Consider the following 24,981-nt stretch of genomic DNA (forward strand, 5'->3'; position numbering starts at 1 on the left):
TGACTGCCAGCTAATCGATGCTAACATGCTACGCTAATCGACGCTAACATGCTATTTACCGGCGGTGCTAAAGCAGACATGGCACAGAGATGTATGGATAACCTGCAGATGCATTTGCAACTATATTACGTTTCCTTCCACCCACATTTAATGCGAAACAAACACTTACCAATCGACGGATTTAAGTTGCTCCAGTGTCACAAGATGCCAAAGTCCTGATCGTTTTACCGGCGATGCTAACGCAGCTATTCGGCCATGCTATGGCTATGAATTCGCTCAGTTTCTTCTTCAATACTTTCATACTCCAACCATCTGTTTCAACACATGCGTAATCTGTTGAGTCGCTGAAATCCGAGTCTGAATCCGAGCTAATGTCGCTATATCTTGCTGTGGTATTCCCATTGTTTGTTTACATTGGCAGCACTGTGTGACGTCACAGGGAAATGGATAGTGGCATCGCAAATAGCGAAAATCAAGCACTTTAAAGCTTTATTTAGGGATATTCCGAGACCGGTAAAATTAAAAAAAAAACTTCAGAAAATACAACAAGCCACTGGGAACTGATTTTTATTGTTTTTAACCCTTTTGAAATTGTGATAATGTTCCCCTTTAAAAAGCGTTGTTATAAATAAGTGCACTTTTTGTACACAACAATAGTTTAAAACATATAAAGTGCACTTTTCTGCATGTCACTAAGATAACATATAAAAGCAACACTAAAATAAAGTGCACTTTTTGTACATAACGACACTACAATAGTTTCAAACATACAGTCATATTCCATAGTTTTAACATTTTCCCCGTTGGTAAGAAGTTATAAATAATTTTAATTTGAAAATAACGGTTTTGCACATCGATAGTAGTTTTGTAGATTAGTTTGAATATGGTATCCCACGGCAACGGGCAGTCAAAAAAGTCCTCCCATTTTCCATATGTGTTGTATGGGACAGCCTTCAAAGATTTCTTTATTAAATAAAAATGATATGTTTTTTTTATTAATTTTAGTTCCTTTTTGCCAACTAGAATTTCTTATTAGAGGTTTACAAACTAGTAATTTAGTAGTTCCATAATTAATTATTTGTTTCCATCTTTTCCTAATTACTCCAAGCACACACTTAATTGAGATTTAGTGGGGCCTCTGTTTACATTATTAGCCTGTTGTGTAGGCTACCTGTATAAGTGTATGAGGTTACAAGCACACACTTAATTGAGATTTACTTGAGCCTTCTGTTTACATTATTAGCATATCTACTGTGGCTAAGCAGACTTTTGCCAAAAGTGGAAGAGAGGGAGAGAGAGAGAAAGAGCAAGAGTGCAGAGGTAAAGCAGAAAGAGAGACAGGGTTTCGGAGTAAGGGAGGGAGGATGGAATAGTGGTTCTCAACCTTTTTTTCAGTGATGTACCCCCTGTGAACATTTTTTTTTAATTCAAGTACCCCCTAATCAGAGCAAAGCATTTTTGGTTGGAAAAAAAGACATAAAGAAGAAATAGCTAAGAGTGCCAGGATCAATCAATCAATCAATGTTAACTTATATAGCCCTAAATCACTAGTGTCTCAAAGGGCTGCACAAACCACCACGACATCCTCGGTAGGCCCACATAAGGGCAAGGAAAACTCACACCCAGTGGGACGTCGGTGACAATGATGACTATGAGAAACCTTGGAGAGGAGGAAAGCAATGGATGTCGAGCGGGTCTAACATGATACTGTGAAAGTTCAATCCACAATGGATCCAACACAGTCGCGAGAGTCCAGTCCAAAGCGGATCCAACTCAGCAGCGAGAGTCCCGTTCACAGCGGAGCCAGCAGGAAACCATCCCAAGCGGAGGCGGATCAGCAGCGCAGAGATGTCGAGGCGGACCAGCAGCGCAGAGATGTCCCCAGCCGATACACAGGCAAGCAGTACATGGCCACCGGATCGGACCGGACCCCCTCCACAGGGGAGGGGGGGACATAGAAGAAAAAGAAAAGAAACAGCAGATCAACTGGTCTAAAAAGGGAGTCTATTTAAAGGCTAGAGTATACAAATGAGTTTTAAGGTGAGACTTAAATGCTTCTACTGAGGTAGCATCTCGAACTGTTACCGGGAGGGCATTCCAGAGTACTGGAGCCCGAACGGAAAACGCTCTATAGCCCGCAGACTTTTTTTGGGCTTTGGGAATCACTAACAAGCCGGAGTCCTTTGAACGCAGATTTCTTGCCGGGACATATGGTACAATACAATCGGCAAGATAGGATGGAGCTAGACCGTGTAGTATTTTATACGTAAGTAGTAAAACCTTAAAGTCACATCTTAAGTGCACAGGAAGCCAGTACAGGCGTAATGTGATCAAACTTTCTTGTTCTTGTCAAAAGTCTAGCAGCCGCATTTTGTACCAACTGTAATCTTTTAATGCTAGACATGGGGAGACCCGAAAATAATACGTTACAGTAGTCGAGGCGAGACGTAACAAACGCATGGATAATGATCTCAGCGTCTTTAGTGGACAGAATGGAGCGAATTTTAGCGATATTACGGAGATGAAAGAAGGCCGTTTTAGTAACGCTTTTAATGTGTGCCTCAAAGGAGAGAGTTGGGTCGAAGATAATACCCAGATTCTTTACCGTGTCGCCTTGTTTAATTGTTTGGTTGTCAAATGTTAGAGTTGTATTATTAAATAGAGTTCGGTGTCTAGCAGGACCGATAATCAGCATTTCCGTTTTTTTGGCGTTGAGTTGCAAAAAGTTAGCGGACATCCATTGTTTAATTTCATTAAGACACGCCTCCAGCTGACTACAATCCGGCGTGTTGGTCAGCTTTAGATTTACTTGAGCCTTCTGTTTACATTATTAGCATATCTACTGTGGCTAAGCAGACTTTTGCCAAAAGTGGAAGAGAGGGAGAGAGAGAGAAAGAGCAGGAGTGCAGAGGTAAAGCAGAAAGAGAGACAGGGTTTCGGAGTAAGGGAGGGAGGATGGAATAGTGGTTCTCAACCTTTTTTTCAGTGATGTACCCCCTGTGAACATTTTTTTTAATTCAAGTACCCCCTAATTTAATTCTTCATTTTAGCTTCTGTTTTTTCCACGAAGAATATTTGTGAAATATATCTTCAAACTTATTATGATTAAAATTCAAAAAAATTATTCTGGCAACTCTTGAAAATCTTTAGAATCAAATTTAATCTTATTTCAAAGTCTTTTGAATTTTTTTTTTAATTTTTGTTCTGGAAAATCTAGAAGAAATAATGGTTTGTCATTGTTAGAAATATAGCTTGGTCCAATTTGTTATATATTCTAAAAAAATGCAGATTGGATTTTAACCTATTTAAAACATGTCATCAAAATTCTAAAATTAATCTTAATCAGGAAAAATCACTAATAATTTCCATAAATTATTTTTTTAATCTTTTCAAAAAGATTCAAATTAGCCAGTTTTCCCTTCATTTTTTGTTAGAATTTTTAATTTTAAAGAGTCGAAATTGAAGACAAACTGTTTCAAAATTAAATTTTCATTTTTTTCCTGTTTTCTCCTCTTTTATACCGTTCAAATAAGTGTTTCTTTTAATCATTTATTCTCGACACTTCACCCTTGCTCCTGATGGGTGCTGGTTGGCGCCTTGCATGGCAGCTCTCTCCATCAGTGTGTGAATGTGTGTGTGAATGGGTAAATGTGGAAGTAGTGTCAAAGCGCTTTGAGTACCTTGAAGGTAGAAAAGCGCTATACAAGTACAACCCATTTATTTATTTATTATTTATTTAATCAGAGCAAAGCATTTTTGGTTGGAAAAAAAGACAAAGAAGAAATAGCTAAGAGTGCCAGGATGACATAAATGTGTGCTTGAAGCCTTATTTAAAGAGAAAAACAGCTCAATACACAAAAATAAGTAAGATCTTGGATGAAATTGGCAATAAAACAAGATCATGTTGAAAGGATAGAATAGAAATTAGATGTCAATAATGAAATGTGCCAATAACAGATACATGTATTATTTATTACTGTTTTTTAGTTATTCATTTCATTTTACTTTTGTAGCTGTATGTAAAATGGTACCACTGAAGTGGCAGCTCTGTGTCAAAATTTGTGTTTTTAAATGTTTCCCACTTGTTTTCATTCGGTTTAAACCCCCGAGACTCCAAAAGGGACGGCGTGGCGCAGTGGGAGAGTGGCCGTGCGCAACCCGAGGGTCACTGGTTCAAATCCCACCTAGAACCAACCTCGTCACGTCCGTTGTGTCCTGAGCAAGACACTTCACCCTTGCTCCTGATGGGTGCTGGTTGGCGCCTTGCATGGCAGCTCCCTCCATCTGTGTGTGAATGTGTGTGCGAATGGGTAAATGTGGAAGTAGTGATTGATTGATTGATACTTTTATTAGTAGATAGCACTGTACAGTACATATTCCGTACAATTGACCACTATATGGTAACACCCGAATAAGTTTTTCAACTTGTTTAAGTCGGGGTCCACGTTAATCAATTCATGGTAGTGTCAAAGCACTTTGAGTACCTTGAAGGTAGAAAAGCGCTATACAAGTACAACCCATTTAACCCATTTATAAGGGATCTTCCAGAATTATCCTAGTAAATGTGTCTAATTACATCTGAAACGCTCACACCTGTCGGTTGTCGTCTGGAGCCGTCGCGTTTTCTTTTTTTTTTGGTTTTTAGTGCCTCACTCTAACTTTCCTCGTCCACGAATCTTTCATCCTCGCTCAAATTAATGGTGAAATCGTCTCTTTCTCGGTCCGAATAGCTCTTGCTGCTGGAGGCTACGATTATAAACAATGTGAGGATGTGAGGAGCTCCACAACCCGTGACGTCTGCTACTTCCGGTACAGGCAAGGCTTTTTTTATTAGCGACCAAAAGTTAGGAAGAGTGGGAGAGTGGCCGTGCGCAACCCGAGGGTCACTGGTTCAAATCCCCACCTAGAACCAACCACGTCACGTCCGTTGTGTCCTGAGCAAGACACTTCACCCTTGCTCCTGATGGGTGCTGGTTAGCGCCTCGCATGGCAGCTCCCTCCATCAGTGTGTGAATGTGTGTGCGAATGGGTAAATGTGGAAGTAGTGTCAAAGCGCTTTGAGTACCTTGAAGGTAGAAAAGCGCTATACAAGTACAACCCATTTATTTATTTACAAGGACAATAATTCATTTGTTGTGGGTTTATCCACTTTAATGCACTTTATTATTTTTTTTGGGAATGCATGTTTTGTTTGAAGGCCTGATATAAATGAAAAGCAAAGGCTACTGGAATATTAAAAAAAAATGTCAGTATTCAATAAAAAATTACTTTATTTGAAAAACATGTCTAAATATTTATTCTAGGCTATTTTGATAGATAGATAGATAGATAGTACTTTATTGATTCCTTCAGGAGCGTTCCTTCAGGAAAATTAAAATTCCAGCAGCAGTGTACAGAGTTGAGATCAATTTAAAGAAAAAAGTAAAAAGTAAATAATGGGGGTTTAAAAGGAAACAAAATAGAGAAATATTACAAAAAGAATAAAAACAATGGGAGTAACAATATAACAGTAAAATATTGCATCCCCTGTCATCCTAGTACCCCCCCCGTCCCCCGTCCCAGAGAGGAGTTGTACAAGAGTTGTTTATGCAATATAAAAAAAATTTGAAAAACTGCATCCATTATTCGGTATTCGGCCTTCGGCCAAGCGTTTAACCTTCCTCTTGTGTTAGCTTTCTGTTACCATCTCTTATGTTAACGGGTCGGTTTTGACCCATGTCTTAAATCAGCTGTAAAATACACTAAAAACAATTATCTATCATCCAATTTGTTTCTCATCTCTTGGTTACCTTGTTAGGCTTCCTTATCCATGAAAATATTGGTTTTAATATTTTTGGTTTGGGCCATTGGGCCTTTTTTTTTGTCAGTATACCCCTCGATTTCAATTCTTAAAAATGGTAAAACAAACCTCAAGAGAATCAATTGAATAAAAAAAAAGGTTGTTGTGTTACCTAACTATTACTAAAGGGTGTTAGAACACATCTCTTAAATAAATGTGTTTTGTTTATTTTTTCATTTTAAGAATTTCAACTATAGTAACATCTATGGTGTTACGGGTCAATTTCGACCCATATATATTTACTTCAAGAAAAAGGCTAAAAAGTATTTTTTTCAGCAAAAGAAATCCAACATCAACCAATTAAGTGAATGGAACCAAGAGAAATAGATTACTAGTTCCAAAACTAATAAAAAAACAAAATCAGAGTGGCAAAAAGTGACACTTTTAGTGTCCGTCTTTTGTTTGTTTTTGTACAGGATAACAAGGTAAAATGAGAATCCACTAAAGCTCACATGATTGGGAGAGGAGCTGGCTGTCAGTGTGTTCAGTTTTGGCTCTTATCATTGCTTTATCATCTTATTTTTTATAACCGGGTCGAAACCGACCCTAACAACACCAAGGGCATAATTTCTACCAGAGCATTTTATAATTAAGTGAAAAAAATTAAAATGTTTTAATTTGTTGACAAAGAGGTCCCTGACAAAGTCAAAAAGCTTTGATGCAAAAAAATAAATGTATGTGGTGTTTTTATGCATTTAAAAACTAAAACGGGTCGGTGCCGACCCTAACAAGACGAAGGTTAAGTTTTATTCGGCTTCGGCCACAAATTTGCATTTCGGTGCATCCCTAGTTGAGACACAGGTGCGCATTATTTAACACACTTTTCACGCATTGCAATCAGAAAGGACGCACATTTCTGGAAGTCTGCAGAAGATTTTTTTTTTTTTTTTTTTTTTACCGACCTTGCCTTCTCCGGTTCAAAACTCCGGTTTGCTTGTTTTTTTTTTTCAATCGATTATCGCTTTCCGCCGGTGTTTTGTTGCGTTTATATTTGCCGGTGATTTCCTTGGCGGGAGCGCGCTAAACCTGCATTGTGGTTGTTGAAAAGTGGTTGTTGAAAAGTGGTTGTTGAAAAGTGGTTGTTGAAAAGTGGTTGTTGAAAAGTGGTTGTTGAAAAGTGGTTGTTTGGGTAGATATTTGCTCTGAAAAAAGTGTATTTCACCAAGTAAACAGTACAGTAGGTACTTGATGTTGATATATGTAATGTTCATGAGGGTATTCTAGTCAAAAATGCTCTGTGCTAATATCAAAATATTACTAGAAATCTTTTTTTGGCAGCAGAAAAGTGGTTGTTTGGGTAGATATTTGCTCTGAAAAAAGGGTATTTCACCAAGTAAACAGTACAGTAGGTACTTGATGTTGATATATGTAATGTTCATCAGGGTATTCTAGTCAAAAATGCTCTGTGCTAATATCAAAATATTACTAGAAATCTTTTTTTGGCAGCAGAAAAGTGGTGCTTTGGGAAGTTTTTGCTCTGAAAAAAGGGTATTTCACCAAGTAAACAGTACAGTAGGTACTTGATGTTGATAAATGTAATGTTCATGAGGGTATTCTAGTCAAATATGCTCTGTGCTAATATCAAAATATTACTTGAAATCTATTTTTGGCAGCAGAAAAGTGGTGCTTTGGGAAGTTACATGCGCTGAAAAAAGGGTATTTCACCAAGTAAACAGTACAGTAGGTACTTGATGTTGATATGTGGGTATTCTAGTCAAATATGCTCTGTACTAATATCAAAATATTACTCGAAATCTATTTTTGGCAGCAGAAAAGTGGTGCTTTGGGAAGTTATTTGCTCTGAAAAAAGGGTATTTCACCAAATAAACCGTACAGTAGGTACTTGATGTTGATATGTGGGTATTCTAGTCAAATATGCTCTGTGCTAATATCAAAATATTACTTGAAATCTATTTTTGGCAGCAAAAAAGTGGTGCTTTGGGATGTTATTTGCTCTGAAAAAAGGGTATTTCACCAAGTAAACAGTACAGTAGGTACTTGATGTTGATGTATGTAATGTTCATGAGGGTATTCTAGTCAAAAATGCTCTGTACTAATATCAAAATATTACTTAAAATCTATTTTTGGCAGCAAAAAAAGTGGTGCTTTGGGAAGTTATTTGCTCCGAAAAAAGGGTATTTCACCAAGTAAACAGTACAGTAGGTACTTGATGTTGATATGTGGGTATTCTAGTCAAAAAAGCTCTGTGCTAATATCAAAATATTACTTGAAATCTATTTTTGGCAGCAGAAAAGTGGTGCTTTGGGAAGTTATTTACTCTGAAAAAAGGGTATTTCACCAAGTAAACAGTACAGTAGGTACTTGATGTTGATAAGTGGGTATTCTAGTCAAATATGCTCTGTGCTAATATCAAAATATTACTTGAAATTTATTTTTGGCAGCAGAAAAGTGGTGCTTTGGGAAGTTATTTGCTCTGAAAAAAGGGTATTTCAGCAAGTAAACAGTACAGTAGGTACTTGATGTTGATATGTGGGTATTCTAGTCAAATATGCTCTGTGCTAATATCAAAATATTACTTGAAATCTATTTTTGGCAGCAGAAAAGTGGTGCTTTGGGAAGTTTTTGCTCTGAAAAAAGGGTATTTCACCAAGTAAACAGTACAGTAGGTACTTGATGTTGATATATGTAATGTTCATGAGGGTATTCTAGTCAAATATGCTCTGTGCTAATATCAAAATATTACTTGAAATCTATTTTTGGCAGCAGAAAAGTGGTGCTTTGGTAAGTTATTTGCTCTGAAAAAAGGGTATTCGCCAAGTAAACAGTACAGTAGGTACTTGATGTTGATGTATGTAATGTTCATGAGGGTATTCTAGTCAAAAATGCTCTGTGCTAATATCAAAATATTACTTGAAATCCATTTTTGGCAGCAGAAAAGTGGAGCTTTGGGAATATATTTGCTCTGAAAAAAGGGTATTCGCCAAGTAAACAGTACAGTAGGTACTTGATGTTGATGTATGTAATGTTCATGAGGGTATTCTAGTCAAAAATGCTCTGTGCTAATATCAAAATATTACTTGAAATCCATTTTTGGCAGCAGAAAAGTGGAGCTTTGGGAATATATTTGCTCTGAAAAAAGGGTATTTCACCAAGTAAACAGTACAGTAGGTACTTGATGTTGATATGTGGGCATTCTATTTAAAAATGCTCTGTGCTAATATCAAAATATTACTTGAAATCTATTTTTGGCAGCAGAAAAGTAGTGCTTTGGGAATATATTTGCTCTGAAAAAAGGGTATTTCAGCAAGTAAACAGTACAGTAGGTACTTGATGTTGATATATGTAATGTTCATGAGGGTATTCTAGTCAAATATGCTCTGTACTAATATCAAAATATTACTTAAAATCTATTTTTGGCAGCGGAAAAGTGGTGCTTTGGGTAGATATTTGCTCTGAAAAAACTGTATTTCACCAAGTAAACAGTACAGTAGGTACTTGATGTTGATATGTGGGTATTCTATTTAAATATGCTCTGTGCTAATATCAAAATATTACTTGAAATCTATTTTTGGCAACAGAAAAGTGGTGCTTTGGGAAGTTATTTGCTCTGAAAAAAGGGTATTTCGCCAAGTAAACAGTACAGTAGGTACTTGATGTTGATAGGGTATTCTAGTCAAAAAAGCTCTGTGCTAATATCAAAATATTACTTGAAATCTATTTTTGGCAGCAAAAAAGTGGTGCTTTGGGAAGTTATTTGCTCTGAAAAAAGGGTATTTCACCAAGTAAACAGTACAGAAGGTAATTGATGTTGATATGTGGGTATTCTAGTCAAATATGCTCTGTGCTAATATCAAAATATTACTTGAAATCTATTTTTGGCAGCAGAAAAGTGGTGCTTTGGGAAGTTATTTGCTCTGAAAAAAGGGTATTTTACCAAGTAAACAGTACAGTAGGTACTTGATGTTGATATATATAATGTTCATGAGGGTATTCTAGTCAAATATGCTCTGTGCTAATATCAAAATATTACTTGAAATCTATTTTTGGCAGCAGAAAAGTGGTGCTTTGGGAAGTTATTTGCTCTGAAAAAAGGGTATTTCACCAAATAAACCGTACAGTAGGTACTTGATGTTGATATGTGGGTATTCTATTTAAATATGCTCTGTGCTAATATCAAAATATTACTTGAAATCTATTTTTGGCAGCAGAAAAGTGGTGCTTTGGGAAGTTATTTGCGCTTAAAAAAGGGTATTTCACCAAATAAACAGTACAGTAGGTACTTGATGTTGATGCATGTAATGTTCATGAGGGTATTCTAGTCAAAAAAGCTCTGTGCTAATATCAAAATATTACTTGAAATCTATTTTTGGCAGCAGAAAAGTGGTGCTTTGGGAAGTTTTTGCTCTGAAAAAAGGGTATTTCACCAAGTAAACAGTACAGTAGGTACTTGATGTTGATATATGTAATGTTCATGAGGGTATTCTAGTCAAATATGCTCTGTACTAATATCAAAATATTACTTAAAATCTATTTTTGGCAGCAGAAAAGTGGTGCTTTGGGAAGTTATTTGCTCTAAAAAGGGTATTTCAGCAAGTAAACAGTACAGTAGGTACTTGATGTTGATATATGTAATGTTCATGAGGGTATTCTAGTCAAATATGCTCTGTGCTAATATCAAAATATTACTTGAAATCTATTTTTGGCAGCAGAAAAGTGGTGCTTTGGGTAGTTATTTGCTCTGAAAAAAGGGTATTTCACCAAGTAAACAGTACAGTAGGTACTTGATGTTGATATGTGGGTATTCTAGTCAAATATGCTCTGTGCTAATATCAAAATATTACTTGAAATCTATTTTTGGCAACAGAAAAGTCGTGCTTTGGCAAGTTATTTGCGCTGAAAAAAGGGTATTTCACCAAGTAAACAGTACAGTAGGTACTTGATGTTGATATGTTGGTATTCTAGTCAAATATGCTCTGTGCTAATATCAAAATATTACTTAAAATCTATTTTTGGCAGCAGAAAAGTGGTGCTTTGGGTAGATATTTGCTCCGAAAAAAAGGTATTTCACCAAGTAAACAGTACAGTAGGTACTTGATGTTGATGTTTTAGTCAAATATGCAGAGTTGAGATGTGTCAGTGGTCCTCGTCAGCCAGATAATTCTGATTTTGGGGTGGCAGCAGTAAAGTTTAGATCAGGGGTCACAAACCTTTTTGAAACCTAGAGCTACTTCTTGGGTACTGATTAATGCCAAGGGCTACCAGTTTGATACACACTTAAATAAATTGCTAGAAATAGCCAATTTGCTCAGTTTACCTTTAACTTTATGTTATTATTAATAATTAATGATATTTATATTTGTGGAAACACTGATCATCTTAATGATTTCTCACAATAAATATATATTTTTTATGACATGTTTTAAATAGGTTAAAATCCAATCTGCACTTTGTTAGAAAATATAACAAATTGGACCAAGCTATATTTCTAACAAAGACTTTTTCTAGATTTTCCAGAATAAATTTTTTAAAAGATATTCAAAAGACTTTGAAATAAGATTTGAATTTGATTCGACAGATTTTCTAGATTTGCCAGAATAATTTTTTTGAATTTTAATCATGATATTTCACAAATATTATGAAGAATTAAATAAAAATGTATTTATTATCCTTTACAATAAACAAAATACCTTTTTTTTTAACATTGATTTAAATTTTCAGGAAAGAAGAGGAAGGAATTTAAAAGGTAAAAAGGTGTATGTGTTTAAAAAATTTTAAAATCATTTTTAAGGTCGTATTTTTTCTCTAAAATTGTCTTTCTGAAAGTTATAAGAAGCAAAGTAAAAAAAAATAAACAAGTGAAGACCAAGTCTTTAAAATATTTTCTTGGATTTTCAAATTCTTTTTGAGTTTTGTCTCTCTTAGAATCAAAAATGTCGAACAAAGCGAGACCAGCTTGCTAGTATATAAATACAATTTAAAAAAAATTGAGGCAGCTCACTGGTAAGTGCTGCTATTTGAGCTATTTTTAGAACAGGCCAGCGGGCGACTCATCTGGTCCTTACGGGCGACCTGGTGCCCCCTGCTTTAGATCCATGAAGAAAAGAAGAAAGTGAATACATTTCCATAAAAAAATATTTGTTTTATTTGTAGGGGCGGCATAGCTCGGTTGGTAGAGCGGCCGTGCCAGCAACTTGAGGGTTGCAGGTTTGATTCCCGCTTCAGCCATCCTAGTCACTGCCGAGGTGTCCTTGGGCAAGACACTTTACCCACCTGCTCCCAGTGCCACCCACACTGGTTTAAATGTAACTTAGATATTGGGTTTCACTATGTAAAGCGCTTTGAGTCAATAGAGAAAAGCGCTATATAAATATAATTCACTTCACTTCACTTATTTGTTTTTTAATGAATTAAGGTTCATGACAACATTTTTCCAAAACACAACATAGAATGTGAAATATAACAGGATCATGCATACATTTACCAAGTGTTTTCAAAACATGCAAAAAAGTGGGACCTAAAAAAATGACGTGATGGGGTCCCCGGGACCCCATTTTCAAAATTCCCAGCGCCATCACTGCTTTAAAGGGGAACATTATCACCAAACCTATGTAAGCGTCAATATATACCTTGATGGTGCAGAAAAAAGACCATATATTTTTTTAACCGATTTTCGAACTCTAAATGGGTGAATTTTGGCGAATTAAACGCCTTTCTGTTTATCGCGCTGGAGGCGATGACGTCGGAATGTGACGTCGCCGAGGTAACACACCCGCCATTTTCATTTTCACATTACAAACACCGGGTCTCAGCTCTGTTATTTTCCGTTTTTTTCGACTATTTTTTGGAACCTTGGAGACATCATGCCTCGTCGGTGTGTTGTCGGAGGGTGTAACAACACTAACAGGGAGGGATTCAAGTTGCACCACTGGCAAGAAATCTGCCACCAGACCCCCATTGAATGTACCAAAGTGTCTCCACATTTTACCGGCGATGCTAAGACAGACATGGCACAGAGATGTATGGATAACCTGCAGATCCATTTGTAACGATAAATTCAACGAAATCACAAAAGTGAGTTTTGTTGATGTTGACTGCCAGCTAATCAATGCTAACATGCTATTAAGCAGCGGTGCTAAAGCAGACATGGCACAGAGATGTATGGATAACCTGCAGATGCATTTGCAACTATAAAGTCAACGAAATCACAAAGGTGAGTTTTGTTGATGTTGACTGCCAACTAATCGATGCTAACATGTTACGCTAATCGATGCTAACATGCTACTTACCGGCGGTGCTAAAGCAGACATGGCACAGAGATGTATGGATAACATGCAGATGCATTTGCAACTATAAAGTCAACGAAATCACAAAGGTGAGTTTTGTTGATGTTGACTGCCAACTAATCGATGCTAACATGCTACGCTAATCGATGCTAACATGCTACTTACCGGCGGTGCTAAAGTGGACATGGCACAGAGATGTATGGACAACATGCAGATGCATTTGCAACTATAAAGTCAACGAAATCACAAAGGTGAGTTTTGTTGATGTTGACTGCCAACTAATCGATGCTAACATGCTACGCTAATCGATGCTAACATGCTACTTACCGGCGGTGCTAAAGCAGACATGGCACAGAGATGTATGGATAACATGCAGATGCATTTGCAACTATAAAGTCAACGAAATCACAAAGGTGAGTTTTGTTGATGTTGACTGCCAACTAATCGATGCTAACATGTTACGCTAATCGATGCTAACATGCTACTTACCGGTGGTGCTAAAGCAGACATGGCACAGAGATGTATGGATAACCTGCAGATGCATTTGTAACGATAGTCAACGAAATCACAAAGGTGAGTTTTGTTGATGTTGACTGCCAGCTAATCGATGCTAACATGCTACGCAAATCGACGCTAACATGCTACTTACCGGCGGTGCTAAAGCAGACATGGCACAGAGATGTATGGATAACATGCAGATGCATTTGCAACTATAAAGTCAACGAAATCACAAAGGTGAGTTTTGTTGATGTTGACTGCCAGCTAATCGATGCTAACATGCTACGCAAATCGATGCTAACATGCTACTTACCGGCGGTGCTAAAGCAGACATGGCACAGAGATGTATGGATAACCTGCAGATGCATTTGCAACTATATTACGTTTCCTTCCACCCACATTTAATGCGAAACAAACACTTACCAATCGACGGATTTAAGTTGCTCCAGTGTCAAAAGATGCGAAAGTCCTGATCGTTTGGTCCGCACATTTTACCGGCGATGCTAACGCAGCTATTCGGCCATGCTATGGCTATGAATTCGCTCAATAGCTTCAGTTTCTTCTTCAATATTTTCATACTCCAACCATCCGTTTCAATACATGCGTAATCTGTTGACCCGCTTAAGTCGCTGAAATCCGAGTTTGAATCCGAGCTAATGTCGCTATATCTTGCTGTAGTATTCCCATTGTTTGTTTACATTGGCAGCACTGTATGACATCACAGGGAAATGGATAGTGGCATCGCAAATAGCGAAAATAAGGCACTTTAAAGCTTTATTTAGGGATATTCCGAGACCGGTAAAATTTTGAAAAAGACTTCAAAAAATACAACAAGCCACTGGGATCTGATTTTTATTGTTTTTAACCCTTTTGAAATTGTGATAATGTTCCCCTTTAACACTCCTAAACCGCCGTTGTAGACCCCCTTGCACGAGGTCAAGTGGAAGTAAGAACAACATGAGTGCTCTTCTTTAACGGACACTGTCATGCAGGTCTTGCGCTCCACGATCTGCCGGAAGTGAAGCCTTCCTAAAGTTGTCGCTCATTGCTCCTTGCTCGTCTTAGGTGGAAAACGGTGGACTACTACGTGAGCCGCGTGCAGGGTGCCATGCAGCTCCTGCAGCAGCGGGACATCATCGGCAGAACCAGCGAGCTCGCCAGACTGTTTGGGATCCAGTTTTTCCACGTTCTCACTCGAGGCTCTCAGGTACCTGCTCGCTACTTTTGAGACGACATACCTTCTTTCATCTAGAGCATGGGTGTCAAACTCTGGCCCGCCATGCAATTACATTTGGCCCTTGAGGCAATATCAAATTAACATTAAAGCTGCAAGCAGCGTTGGTCGGGTCCGCCTTTGACGGCTGCCAAGCCCTGGTCTAAGTCAGACCTACATAGAGGTCTTTGTTTCATGTCTCTACGACATTCCTAACAGAAGTTACAAGCAGTTTTGTCTGGGTTTTTTCCTAAGGGGCGCTGGAGCGCAATTTTGACTTTTGGGGTTTGGTTTTTTATTAGATGGCAAGTTTCGCCAGTCCTGATGTGTGTGTAAAATTTGGTGAGTTTTGAAGCACGTTAAGGGGGTCAAATTACAGATCAGCGTTTCTGGATGTTGTTGATAAATGGCTTTCGCTTGGCATAGTAGAGCTTTAACTTGCACTTTGAAGCATTTTAAGGGGGTCAAATTATAGGTCAAAGAAGCAAAAATGACATTTTTTTAGGAAACTTTGCGCAGGGGTTCTTTGAAGGCGCGTAAAATCAAAACCGGAGCAGTAATCAAAACTTTGAGGGACATTTTTAATCAAAAGGGTTCAATCTCTCTCCTGTGCGAGTTTGAGGCCGAAACGACAAACGCACTCGGAGGAGTTTACGTTTGAAAAAGGTGACGGGTTTTTACAAAACTTTTATTTTGAAGGGGTAATTTGTAACTTCCTGTTGATTTTTGCCTAAGAATGTCAATCATCTAAATGTAGGTCTAAGTGAGACCTACATAGAAGTTTTTGTTTCATGTCTTTCCGGCATTCCTACTGGAAGTTACAAGCAATTTTGTTTGTGTTTTCTTCCTAGGCGCAGTTTTTGCTGTGTTTTATGGGATTTGTTTTTTTCATTAGATCGCAATTTTCGCCAGTCCTGATTTGTCTGCCAAGTTTGGTGAGTTTTGAAGCATTTTAAGGGGGTCAAATTACAGCTTAAAGAGGCAAAAATAGCATTTTTTGCGAAAATTTTGCTTTGAATGGGTTTTTGCTAAATTTCTGTTGATTTTTGCCCTAGAAGATACGATTATGAAATGTAGGTGTAAGTCAGCCCTACATAGAGGTTTTTGTTAGCGACATTCCGAACAGAAGTTACAAGCAGTTTTGTCTGGGTTTTTTCCTAAGGGGCGCTGGAGCGCAATTTTGACTTTTGGGGTTTGGTTTTTTATTAGATTTCTGGATGTTGTTGATAAATGGCTTTCGCTTGGCATAGCAGAGCTTTAACTTGCACTTTGAAGCATTTTAAGGGGGTCAAATTACAGCTCAAAGAGGCAAAAATGAAATTTTTTAGGAAACTTTAGAGCTGGCCCGCCGGTACTATACCTCTGCCGCTGTAACACTGCATTCGCCGCTAATACTCATACTTGCCAACTCTCCCGATTTTCCAACCATTCTCCAGATTTTCTCAAGATTTCCACCCGGACAACAATATTGGTGGCGTGCCTATAAGGCACTGCCTTTAGTTTGTCTAGAACAGGGGTGCCCATTACGTCGATCGCGAGCTACCAGTCGACCGCGGGGGGTGTGTCAGTCGATCTCCAGCCAGGCCTTTAAAAAAAAATAGACCTAAAAATGAGTGATCATCAATCTTCACCAAGACGTCACTTAAATGACATTCACGGTACCGGAGGGTCTTGTGAGATGACGCTGGCTGCTGCAAGATCATTATTATGAAAATATGACCGAGAGGAAGGCGAGAAACACTTTTTATTTCAACAGACTCTCGCGCCGTACCTTCCGTCAAAACTCTAAAGGCCGACTGCACGTTTCCTATCTTCACAATAAAAGCCCTGCTTCATGCTGCCTGCGCTAACTAAATACAGAGTCTCGGAAAACTGGCGTGCACAAGCGATCCCTCAGAAAGCTGGCGTGCACGTCACTTGTGCACGCCAGCTTTCCGAGACTATTATTTTGTTAGCGCAGGCAGCATGAAGCAGGGCTTTTATTGTGAAGATAGGAAATGTGCAGTCGGCCTTTAGAGTTTTGACGGAAGGGACGGCGCGAAAGTCTGTTGAAATAAAAAGTGTTTCTCGCCTTCCTCTCTGTCATTTTTTCATAATAATGAACTGGCAGCAGCCAGCGTCATCTCACAAGACCCTCGGGTGCCGTGAATGTCAATCAAGCAAGCTACGGAATTTGCCGCCAATGTTTTTCTTGTAAAGTGTATGGAAGCTGGATGAATTAGATGCCAAAAACCAACCACTTTCATGTAGTATTGTACAGAAAGGACAACTTTTTTTCTCCTCCATTTGAAAATGTGGGCGTTATCATCATTACTGTCTGATTCCAATCAATGCAAGTCATCAGAATCAGGTAATACACCAACTTATATTCTTGTCTTCGTGAAAGAAAGACATCTATATGTGTTACACATGCTTGTATTATCATTAAACACATTTAACTTGTTTACAAAAATGTCTCTTTCATAAATAAATAAATATAAATGATATATATAAATGAGGTAGATCCCCTCGAGTTGGTCAATTGAAAAGTAGCTCGCCTGCAGAAAAAGTGTGGGCACCCCTGGTCTACAATATGTTGTCACGTCCGCTTTTTCGCCATACAAACATCGTGCCGGCCAAGTCACATAATATATGCGACTAAAACACACACTTAAGTGAATGCCAGCATACTTGGTCAGCAGCCATACAGGTCAGACTGAGGGTGGCCGTATAAACAACTTTAACACTGTTACAAATATGCGCCGCACTGTGAACCCACACCAAACAAGAATGACAATAATAATAATAATGGATTAGATTTATATCGCGCTTTTCTATTGTTATATACTCAAAGCGCTCACAGTGAAGTGGGAACCCATCATTCATTCACACCTGGTGGTGGTAAGCTACATCTGTAGCCACAGCTGCCCTGGGGTAGACTGACGGAAGCCTGGCTGCCAGTTTGCGCCTACGGCCCCTCCGACCCCCACCAATCATTCATTCACCAGTGTGAGCGGCACCGGGGGCAAAGGGTGAAGTGTCCTGCCCAAGGACACAACGGCAGCGATTTGGATGTCAATAGGTGGGAAGCGAACCTGCAACCCTCAGGTTTCTGGCACGGGCGTTCCACCCACTACGCCATGCCGCCCCCAAACACATTTCGGGAGAACATCCGCACCGTAACACAACATAGACACAACAGAACAAATACCCACAACCCCTTGCAGCACTAACTCTTCAATATACGTACGCAACCATTTCTCAAGCAGCTATTGCGAGGAATTGAGGGATTGCACCATCTACGCTCCGTAATATCATCAAAAGGTTGAGAGAATGTGGAGAAATCACTGCACGTAAGCCATGATATTACACACCTTCCATCCCTCAGGCGCTACTGCATCAAAAAGCCACATCGGTGTGTAAAGGATATCACCACGTGTTCCTAAAACCACAGTCAGTCACTACATCTGTAAGTGCAAGTTAAAACTCTGCTACAGCGTGGCGCAGTGGGGAGAGTGGCCGTACGCAACCGGAGGGTCGCTGGTTCAATCCCCACCTAGTACCAACCTCGTCACGTCCGTTGTGTCCTTGAGCAAGACACTTCACCCTTGCTCCTGATGGGTGCTGGTGAATGTGTGTGTGAATGGGTAAATGTGGAAGTAGTGTCAAAGCGCTTTGAGTACTTTGAAGGTAGAAAAAGCGCTATACAAGTACAACCCATTTATCACTTATTTATTATTATGCAAAGCCACAGCTATTTGTCAACAACACCCAGAAACGCTTCGCTGCGTAAGTGCAAGTTAAAACTGTACTACAGCGTGGCGCAGTGGGGAGAGTGGCCTTACGCAACCGGAGGGTCCCTGGTTCAATCCCCACCTAGTACCAACCTCGTCACGTCCGTTGTGTCCTTGAGCAAGACACTTCACCCTTGCTCCTGATGGGTGCTGGTTAGCGCCTTGCATGACAGCTACCTCCATCATTGTGTGAATGTGTGTGTGAATGGGTAAATGTGGAAGTAGTGTCAAAGCGCTTTGAGTACCTTGAAGGTAGAAAAAGCGCTATACTAGTACAACCCATTTATCATTTGTTATTTATTATTATGCAAAGCCACAGCTATTTGTCAACAACACCCAGAAAAAAAAAAATGAAAAAGTGTTTCAAATTGGGAAACTGTAGAGGTTCTGTCCTCCGGAAAAGAACCATCTGGGTGAAAATGTAAAAAGTCAGCATGTGTGATGGTATGGGGGTGTATTAGTGGCCAAGGCATGGGTAACTTACACTTAATGCTGAAAGGTACATACAGCTTTTGGAGCAACATATGTTGTTATCATGGACGCCCCTGCTTATTTCAGCAAGACGATGCCAAGCCAGGTGTTACAACAGCGTGGCTTCGTAGTAAAAGAGTGCGGGTACTAGACTGGCCTGCCTGAAAATGTGAGGCGGGAGACTGTTGAACAACTTAAGCTGTACATCAAGCAAGAATGAAAAATGTGTCTCGTCAGTTCCCAAACCTTTACTGAGTGTTGTTAAAAGGAAAGGCCATGTAACACACTGGTAAAAATGCCTTTTTTGCTGCCATTACATTCTAAATTCATGATTATTTGCAAAAAGAAAGGAGTTTCTTTATGAAATATCTTGTCTTTGCAGTCCATGTAATTGAATATAAGTTGTATTCTCTTTTTATTTACCATTTAACCTCACTGGCTTTGTAGCGACTATAAACATGTCCTAAGGAATAAAAGTGTCCTTCTGTCCCGGCAGTACCGTGTAGAGTCCATGATGCTGCGTGTGGCCAAGCCCCTCAACTACATCCCCGTGACGCCCAGCGTGCAGCAGCGGGCCCAGCAGAGGGCACCCCAGTGTCTGCCCCTAATCATGGAGCCCGAGTCCCGCTTTTACAGCAACTCCGTGGTGGTTCTGGACTTCCAGTCGCTTTATCCCTCCATCGTCATCGCCTACAACTACTGCTACTCCACCTGCCTGGGACACATGGACAGCTTGGGAACGTAAGAACCTTAGTTTTGGTTTTTTTTTCCCCCACTGCTGAATTGGTAAAGGACACCTCAGGGAGCGTGTGGCACACTCACTGGCTGTGTTGACGCTGCACTGATACTGTGTTGCTGTTTCATCTGCTGCCTTCAAACCAAATCAAAACCTGCAAATAAATACGGCGCACCCACTAAATTTTCGAAGAAAAAATTATAGTTTCGTATATTAGCCGCACCAAGCTATACGTTGTGAAATGAGTCATGTGCACAGATATTTTAGGAGTGTTTATTTACATACTTACAGTGCCTGTAACAGGGCAGTAAAACGGATGATCAAACAAAACAGAAGTCACCGTCATGGACCCACTAGCTGCGCAAGCTAGCTTACCAATCAGCTAAACAGACTCAATGACTCCACGCTGACGTTTTGGTGAACTTCCATCCATCCATTTTCTACCACTTATTCCCTTTTGGGGGGGGGGGGGGGGGGGGGCTGGTGCCAATTTCAGCTACAATCGGGCGGAGGGCGGCGTACACCCTGGAGAAGTCGCCACCTCATTGCAGGGCTATATATGCATCCATCCATTTTCTACCGCTTATTCCCTTTTGGGGTCGCTGGCGGCTATCTCAGCTACAATCGGGCGGAAGGCGGGGTACACCCTGGACAAGTCGCCACCTCATTGCAGGGCTATTTTTCCATCCATCCATTTTCTACCGCTTATTCCCTTTTGCGGTTGCGGGGGGCGCTGGCGCCTATCTCAGCTACAATCGGGCGGAAGGCGGGGTACACCCTGGACAAGTCACCACCTCATTGCAGGGCTATATATCCATCCATCCATCCATTTTCTACCGCTTATTCCCTTTTGCGGTTGCGGGGGGCGCTGGTGCCAATTTCAGCTACAATCGGGCGGAGGGCGGCGTACACCCTGGACAAGTCGCCACCTCATTGCAGGGCTATATATCCATCCATCCATTTTCTACCGCTTATTCCCTTTTGCGGTTGCGGGGGGCGCTGGCGCCTATCTCAGCTACAATCGGGCGGAAGGCGGGGTACACCCTGGACAAGTCGCCACCTCATTGCAGGGCTATATATCCATCCATCCATCTATCCATCCGTTTTCTACCGCTTATTCCCTTTTGCGGTTGCGCGGGGGGCGCTGGCGCCTATCTCAGCTACAATCGGGCGGAAGTCGGGGTACACCCTGGACAAGTCATTACCTCATTGCAGGGCTATATATCCATCCATCCATCCATTTCCTACCACTTATTCCCTTTTGCGGTTGCGGGGGGCGCTGGCACCTATCGGGCGGAAGGCGGGGTACACCCTGGACAAGTCGCCACCTTATTGCAGGGCTATATATCCATCCATCCATTTTGTACCGCTTATTCCCTTTTGCGGTTGCGGGGGGCGCTGGCGCCTATCTCAGCTACAATCGGGCGGAAGGCGGGGTACACCCTGGACAAGTCGCCACCTCATTGCAGGGCTATATATCCATCCATCCATCCATTTTCTACCACTTATTCCCTTTTGCGGTTGCGGGGGGCGCTGGCGCCTATCCCAGCTACAATCGGGCAGAAGGCGGGGTACACCCTGGACAAGTCGCCACCTCATTGCAGGGCTATATATCCATCCATCCATCCATCCATTTTCTACCGCTTATTCCCTTTTGCGGTTGCGGGGGGCGCTGGTGCCTATCTCAGCTACAATCGGGCGGAAGGCGGGGTACACCCTGGACAAGTCGCCACCTCATTGCAGGGCTATATATCCATCCATCCATTTTCTACCACTTATTCCCTTTTGCGGTTGCGGGGGGCGCTGGCGCCTATCTCAGCTACAATCGGGCGGAAGGCGGGGTACACCCTGGACAAGTCGCCACCTCATTGCAGGGCTATATATCCATCCATCCATCCATTTTCTACCGCTTATTCCCTTTTGCGGTTGCGGGGGGCGCTGGCGCCTATCTCAGCTACAATCGGGCGGAAGGCGGTATACACCCTGGACAAGTCGCCACCTCATTGCAGGGCTATATCTCCATCCATCCATTTTCTACCACTTATTCCCTTTTGCGGTTGCGGGGGGCGCTGGCGCCTATCTCAGCTACAATCGGGCGGAAGGCGGGGTACACCCTGGACAAGTCGCCACCTTATTGCAGGGCTATATATCCATCCATCCATTTTCTACCGCTTATTCCCTTTTGCGGTTGCGGGGGGCGCTGGCGCCTATCTCAGCTACAATCGGGCGGAAGGCGGGGTACACCCTGGACAAGTCGCCACCTCATTGCAGGGCTATATATCCATCCATCCATTTTCTACCGCTTATTCCCTTTTGCGGTTGCGGGGGGCGCTGGCGCCTATCTCAGCTACAATCGGGCGGAAGGCGGGGTACACCCTGGACAAGTCGCCACCTTATTGCAGGGCTATATATCCATCCATCCATTTTCTACCGCTTATTCCCTTTTGCGGTTGCGGGGGGCGCTGGTGCCTATCTCAGCTACAATCGGGCGGAAGGCGGGGTACACCCTGGACAAGTCGCCACCTCATTGCAGGGCTATATATCCATCCATCCATTTTCTACCACTTATTCCCTTTTGCGGTTGCGGGGGGCGCTGGCGCCTATCTCAGCTACAATCGGGCGGAAGGCGGGGTACACCCTGGACAAGTCGCCACCTTATTGCAGGGCTATATATCCATCCATCCATTTTCTACCGCTTATTCCCTTTTGCGGTTGCGGGGGGCGCTGGCGCCTATCTCAGCTACAATCGGGCGGAAGGCGGGGTACACCCTGGACAAGTCGCCACCTCATTGCAGGGCTATATATCCATCCATCCATTTTCTACCGCTTATTCCCTTTTGCGGTTGCGGGGGGCGCTGGCGCCTATCTCAGCTACAATCGGGCGGAAGGCGGGGTACACCCTGGACAAGTCGCCACCTTATTGCAGGGCTATATATCCATCCATCCATTTTCTACCGCTTATTCCCTTTTGCGGTTGCGGGGGGTGCTGGCGCCTATCTCAGCTACAATCGGGCGGAAGGCGGGGTACACCCTGGACAAGTCGCCACCTTATTGCAGGGCTATATATCCATCCATCCATTTTCTACCGCTTATTCCCTTTTGCGGTTGCGGGGGGCGCTGGCGCCTATCTCAGCTACAATCGGGCGGAAGGCGGTATACACCCTGGACAAGTCGCCACCTCATTGCAGGGCTATATATCCATCCATCCATTTTCTACCACTTATTCCCTTTTGCGGTTGCGGGGGGCCCTGGCGCCTATCTCAGCTACAATCGGGCGGAAGGCGGTATACACCCTGGACAAGTCGCCACCTCATTGCAGGGCTATATCTCCATCCATCCATTTTCTACCACTTATTCCCTTTTGCGGTTGCGGGGGCCCCTGGCGCCTATCTCAGCTACAATCGGGCGGAAGGCGGGGTACACCCTGGACAAGTCGCCACCTCATTGCAGGGCTATATATCCATCCATCCATTTTCTACCACTTATTCCCTTTTGCGGTTGCGGGGGGCGCTGGCGCCTATCGGGCGGAAGGCGGGGTACACCCTGGACAAGTCGCCACCTTATTGCAGGGCTATATATCCATCCATCCATTTTCTACCGCTTATTCCCTTTTGCGGTTGCGGGGGGCGCTGGCGCCTATCTCAGCTACAATCGGGCGGAAAGCGGGGTACACCCTGGACAAGTCGCCACCTCATTGCAGGGCTATATATCCATCCATCCATTTTCTACCGCTTATTCCCTTTTGGGGTTGCGGGGGGCGCTGGTGCCTATCTCAGCTACAATCGGGCGGAAGGCGGCGTACACCCTGGACAAGTCGCCACCTCATTGCAGGGCTATATATCCATCCATCCATTTCCTACCGCTTATTCCCTTTTGCGGTTGCGCGGGGGGCGCTGGCGCCTATCTCAGCTACAATCGGGCGGAAGTCGGGGTACACCCTGGACAAGTCATTACCTCATTGCAGGGCTATATATCCATCCATCCATCCATTTTCTACCACTTATTCCCTTTTGCGGTTGCGGGGGGCGCTGGCGCCTATCTCAGCTACAATCGGGCGGAAGGCGGGGTACACCCTGGACAAGTCGCCACCTCATTGCAGGGCTATATATCCATCCATCCATCCATCCATTTTCTACCGCTTATTCCCTTTCGGGGTTGGGGGGGGCGCTGGCGCCTATCTCAGCTACAATCGGGCGGAAGGCGGGGTACACCCTGGACAAGTCGCCACCTCATTGCAGGGCTATATATCCATCCATCCATTTTCTACCACTTATTCCCTTTTGCGGTTGCGGGGGGCGCTGGCGCCTATCGGGCGGAAGGCGGGATACACCCTGGACAAGTCGCCACCTCATTGCAGGGCTATTTTTCCATCCATCCATTTTCTACCGCTTATTCCCTTTTGCGGTTGCGGGGGGCGCTGGCGCCTATCCCAGCTACAATCGGGCGGAAGGCGGGGTACACCCCGGACAAGTCGCCACCTCATTGCAGGGCTATATATCCATCCATCCATTTTCTACCGCTTATTCCCTTTCGGGGTCGCGGGGGGCGCTGACGCCTATCTCAGCTACAATCGGGCGGAAGGCGGCGTACACCCTGGACAAGTCGCCACCTCATTGCAGGGCTATATATCCATCCATCCATTTTCTACCGCTTATTCCCTTTCGGGGTCGCGGGGGGCGCTGACGCCTATCTCAGCTACAATCGGGCGGGAGGCGGCGTACACCCTGGACAAGTCGCCACCTCATTGCAGGGCTATATATCCATCCATCCATTTTCTACCACTTATTCCCTTTTGCGGTTGCGGGGGGCCCTGGCGCCTATCTCAGCTACAATCGGGCGGAAGGCGGGGTACACCCTGGACAAGTCGCCACCTCATTGCAGGGCTATATATCCATCCATCCATCCATCCATTTCCTACCGCTTATTCCCTTTTGGGGTCGCGGGGGGCGCTGGCGCCTATCTCGGCTACAATCGGGCGGAAGGCGGGGTACACCCTGGACAAGTCGCCACCTCATTGCAGGGCTATATATATTTATAACTTACCAAGCTCAATCAACAATAAAAATAATAATGCCATTCTAAGTTAATAATACTAACAGAGACACTCGTAAACGTGTTAGCATATTAGCTAATGCTAACAACGCTAGCTTCATTACGTTACGATGTCACGTACAAATATGCACCAAAACACTACTTCAGACATCACT

The 24,981-nt window shown here is 42.3% G+C and overlaps 1 protein-coding gene across 1 annotated transcript in view; it reads left to right on the forward strand.

The window, feature by feature from the left end:
* LOC133548684 (DNA polymerase zeta catalytic subunit-like) overlaps window positions 1–24,981 on the forward strand; it is a 134,215-nt gene that overhangs the window by 95,651 nt on the left and 13,583 nt on the right. Inside the window, exons 20-21 of the mRNA XM_061893655.1 lie at window positions 14,647–14,788; window positions 19,535–19,779. Of these exons, the coding sequence (XP_061749639.1) occupies window positions 14,647–14,788; window positions 19,535–19,779 (387 nt within the window). The remainder of the gene's footprint in view (window positions 1–14,646; window positions 14,789–19,534; window positions 19,780–24,981) is intronic.

This window comes from Nerophis ophidion, linkage group LG03 (genome assembly GCF_033978795.1).
Source record: "Nerophis ophidion isolate RoL-2023_Sa linkage group LG03, RoL_Noph_v1.0, whole genome shotgun sequence".
NCBI classification, from domain to species: Eukaryota; Metazoa; Chordata; class Actinopteri; order Syngnathiformes; family Syngnathidae; genus Nerophis; species Nerophis ophidion.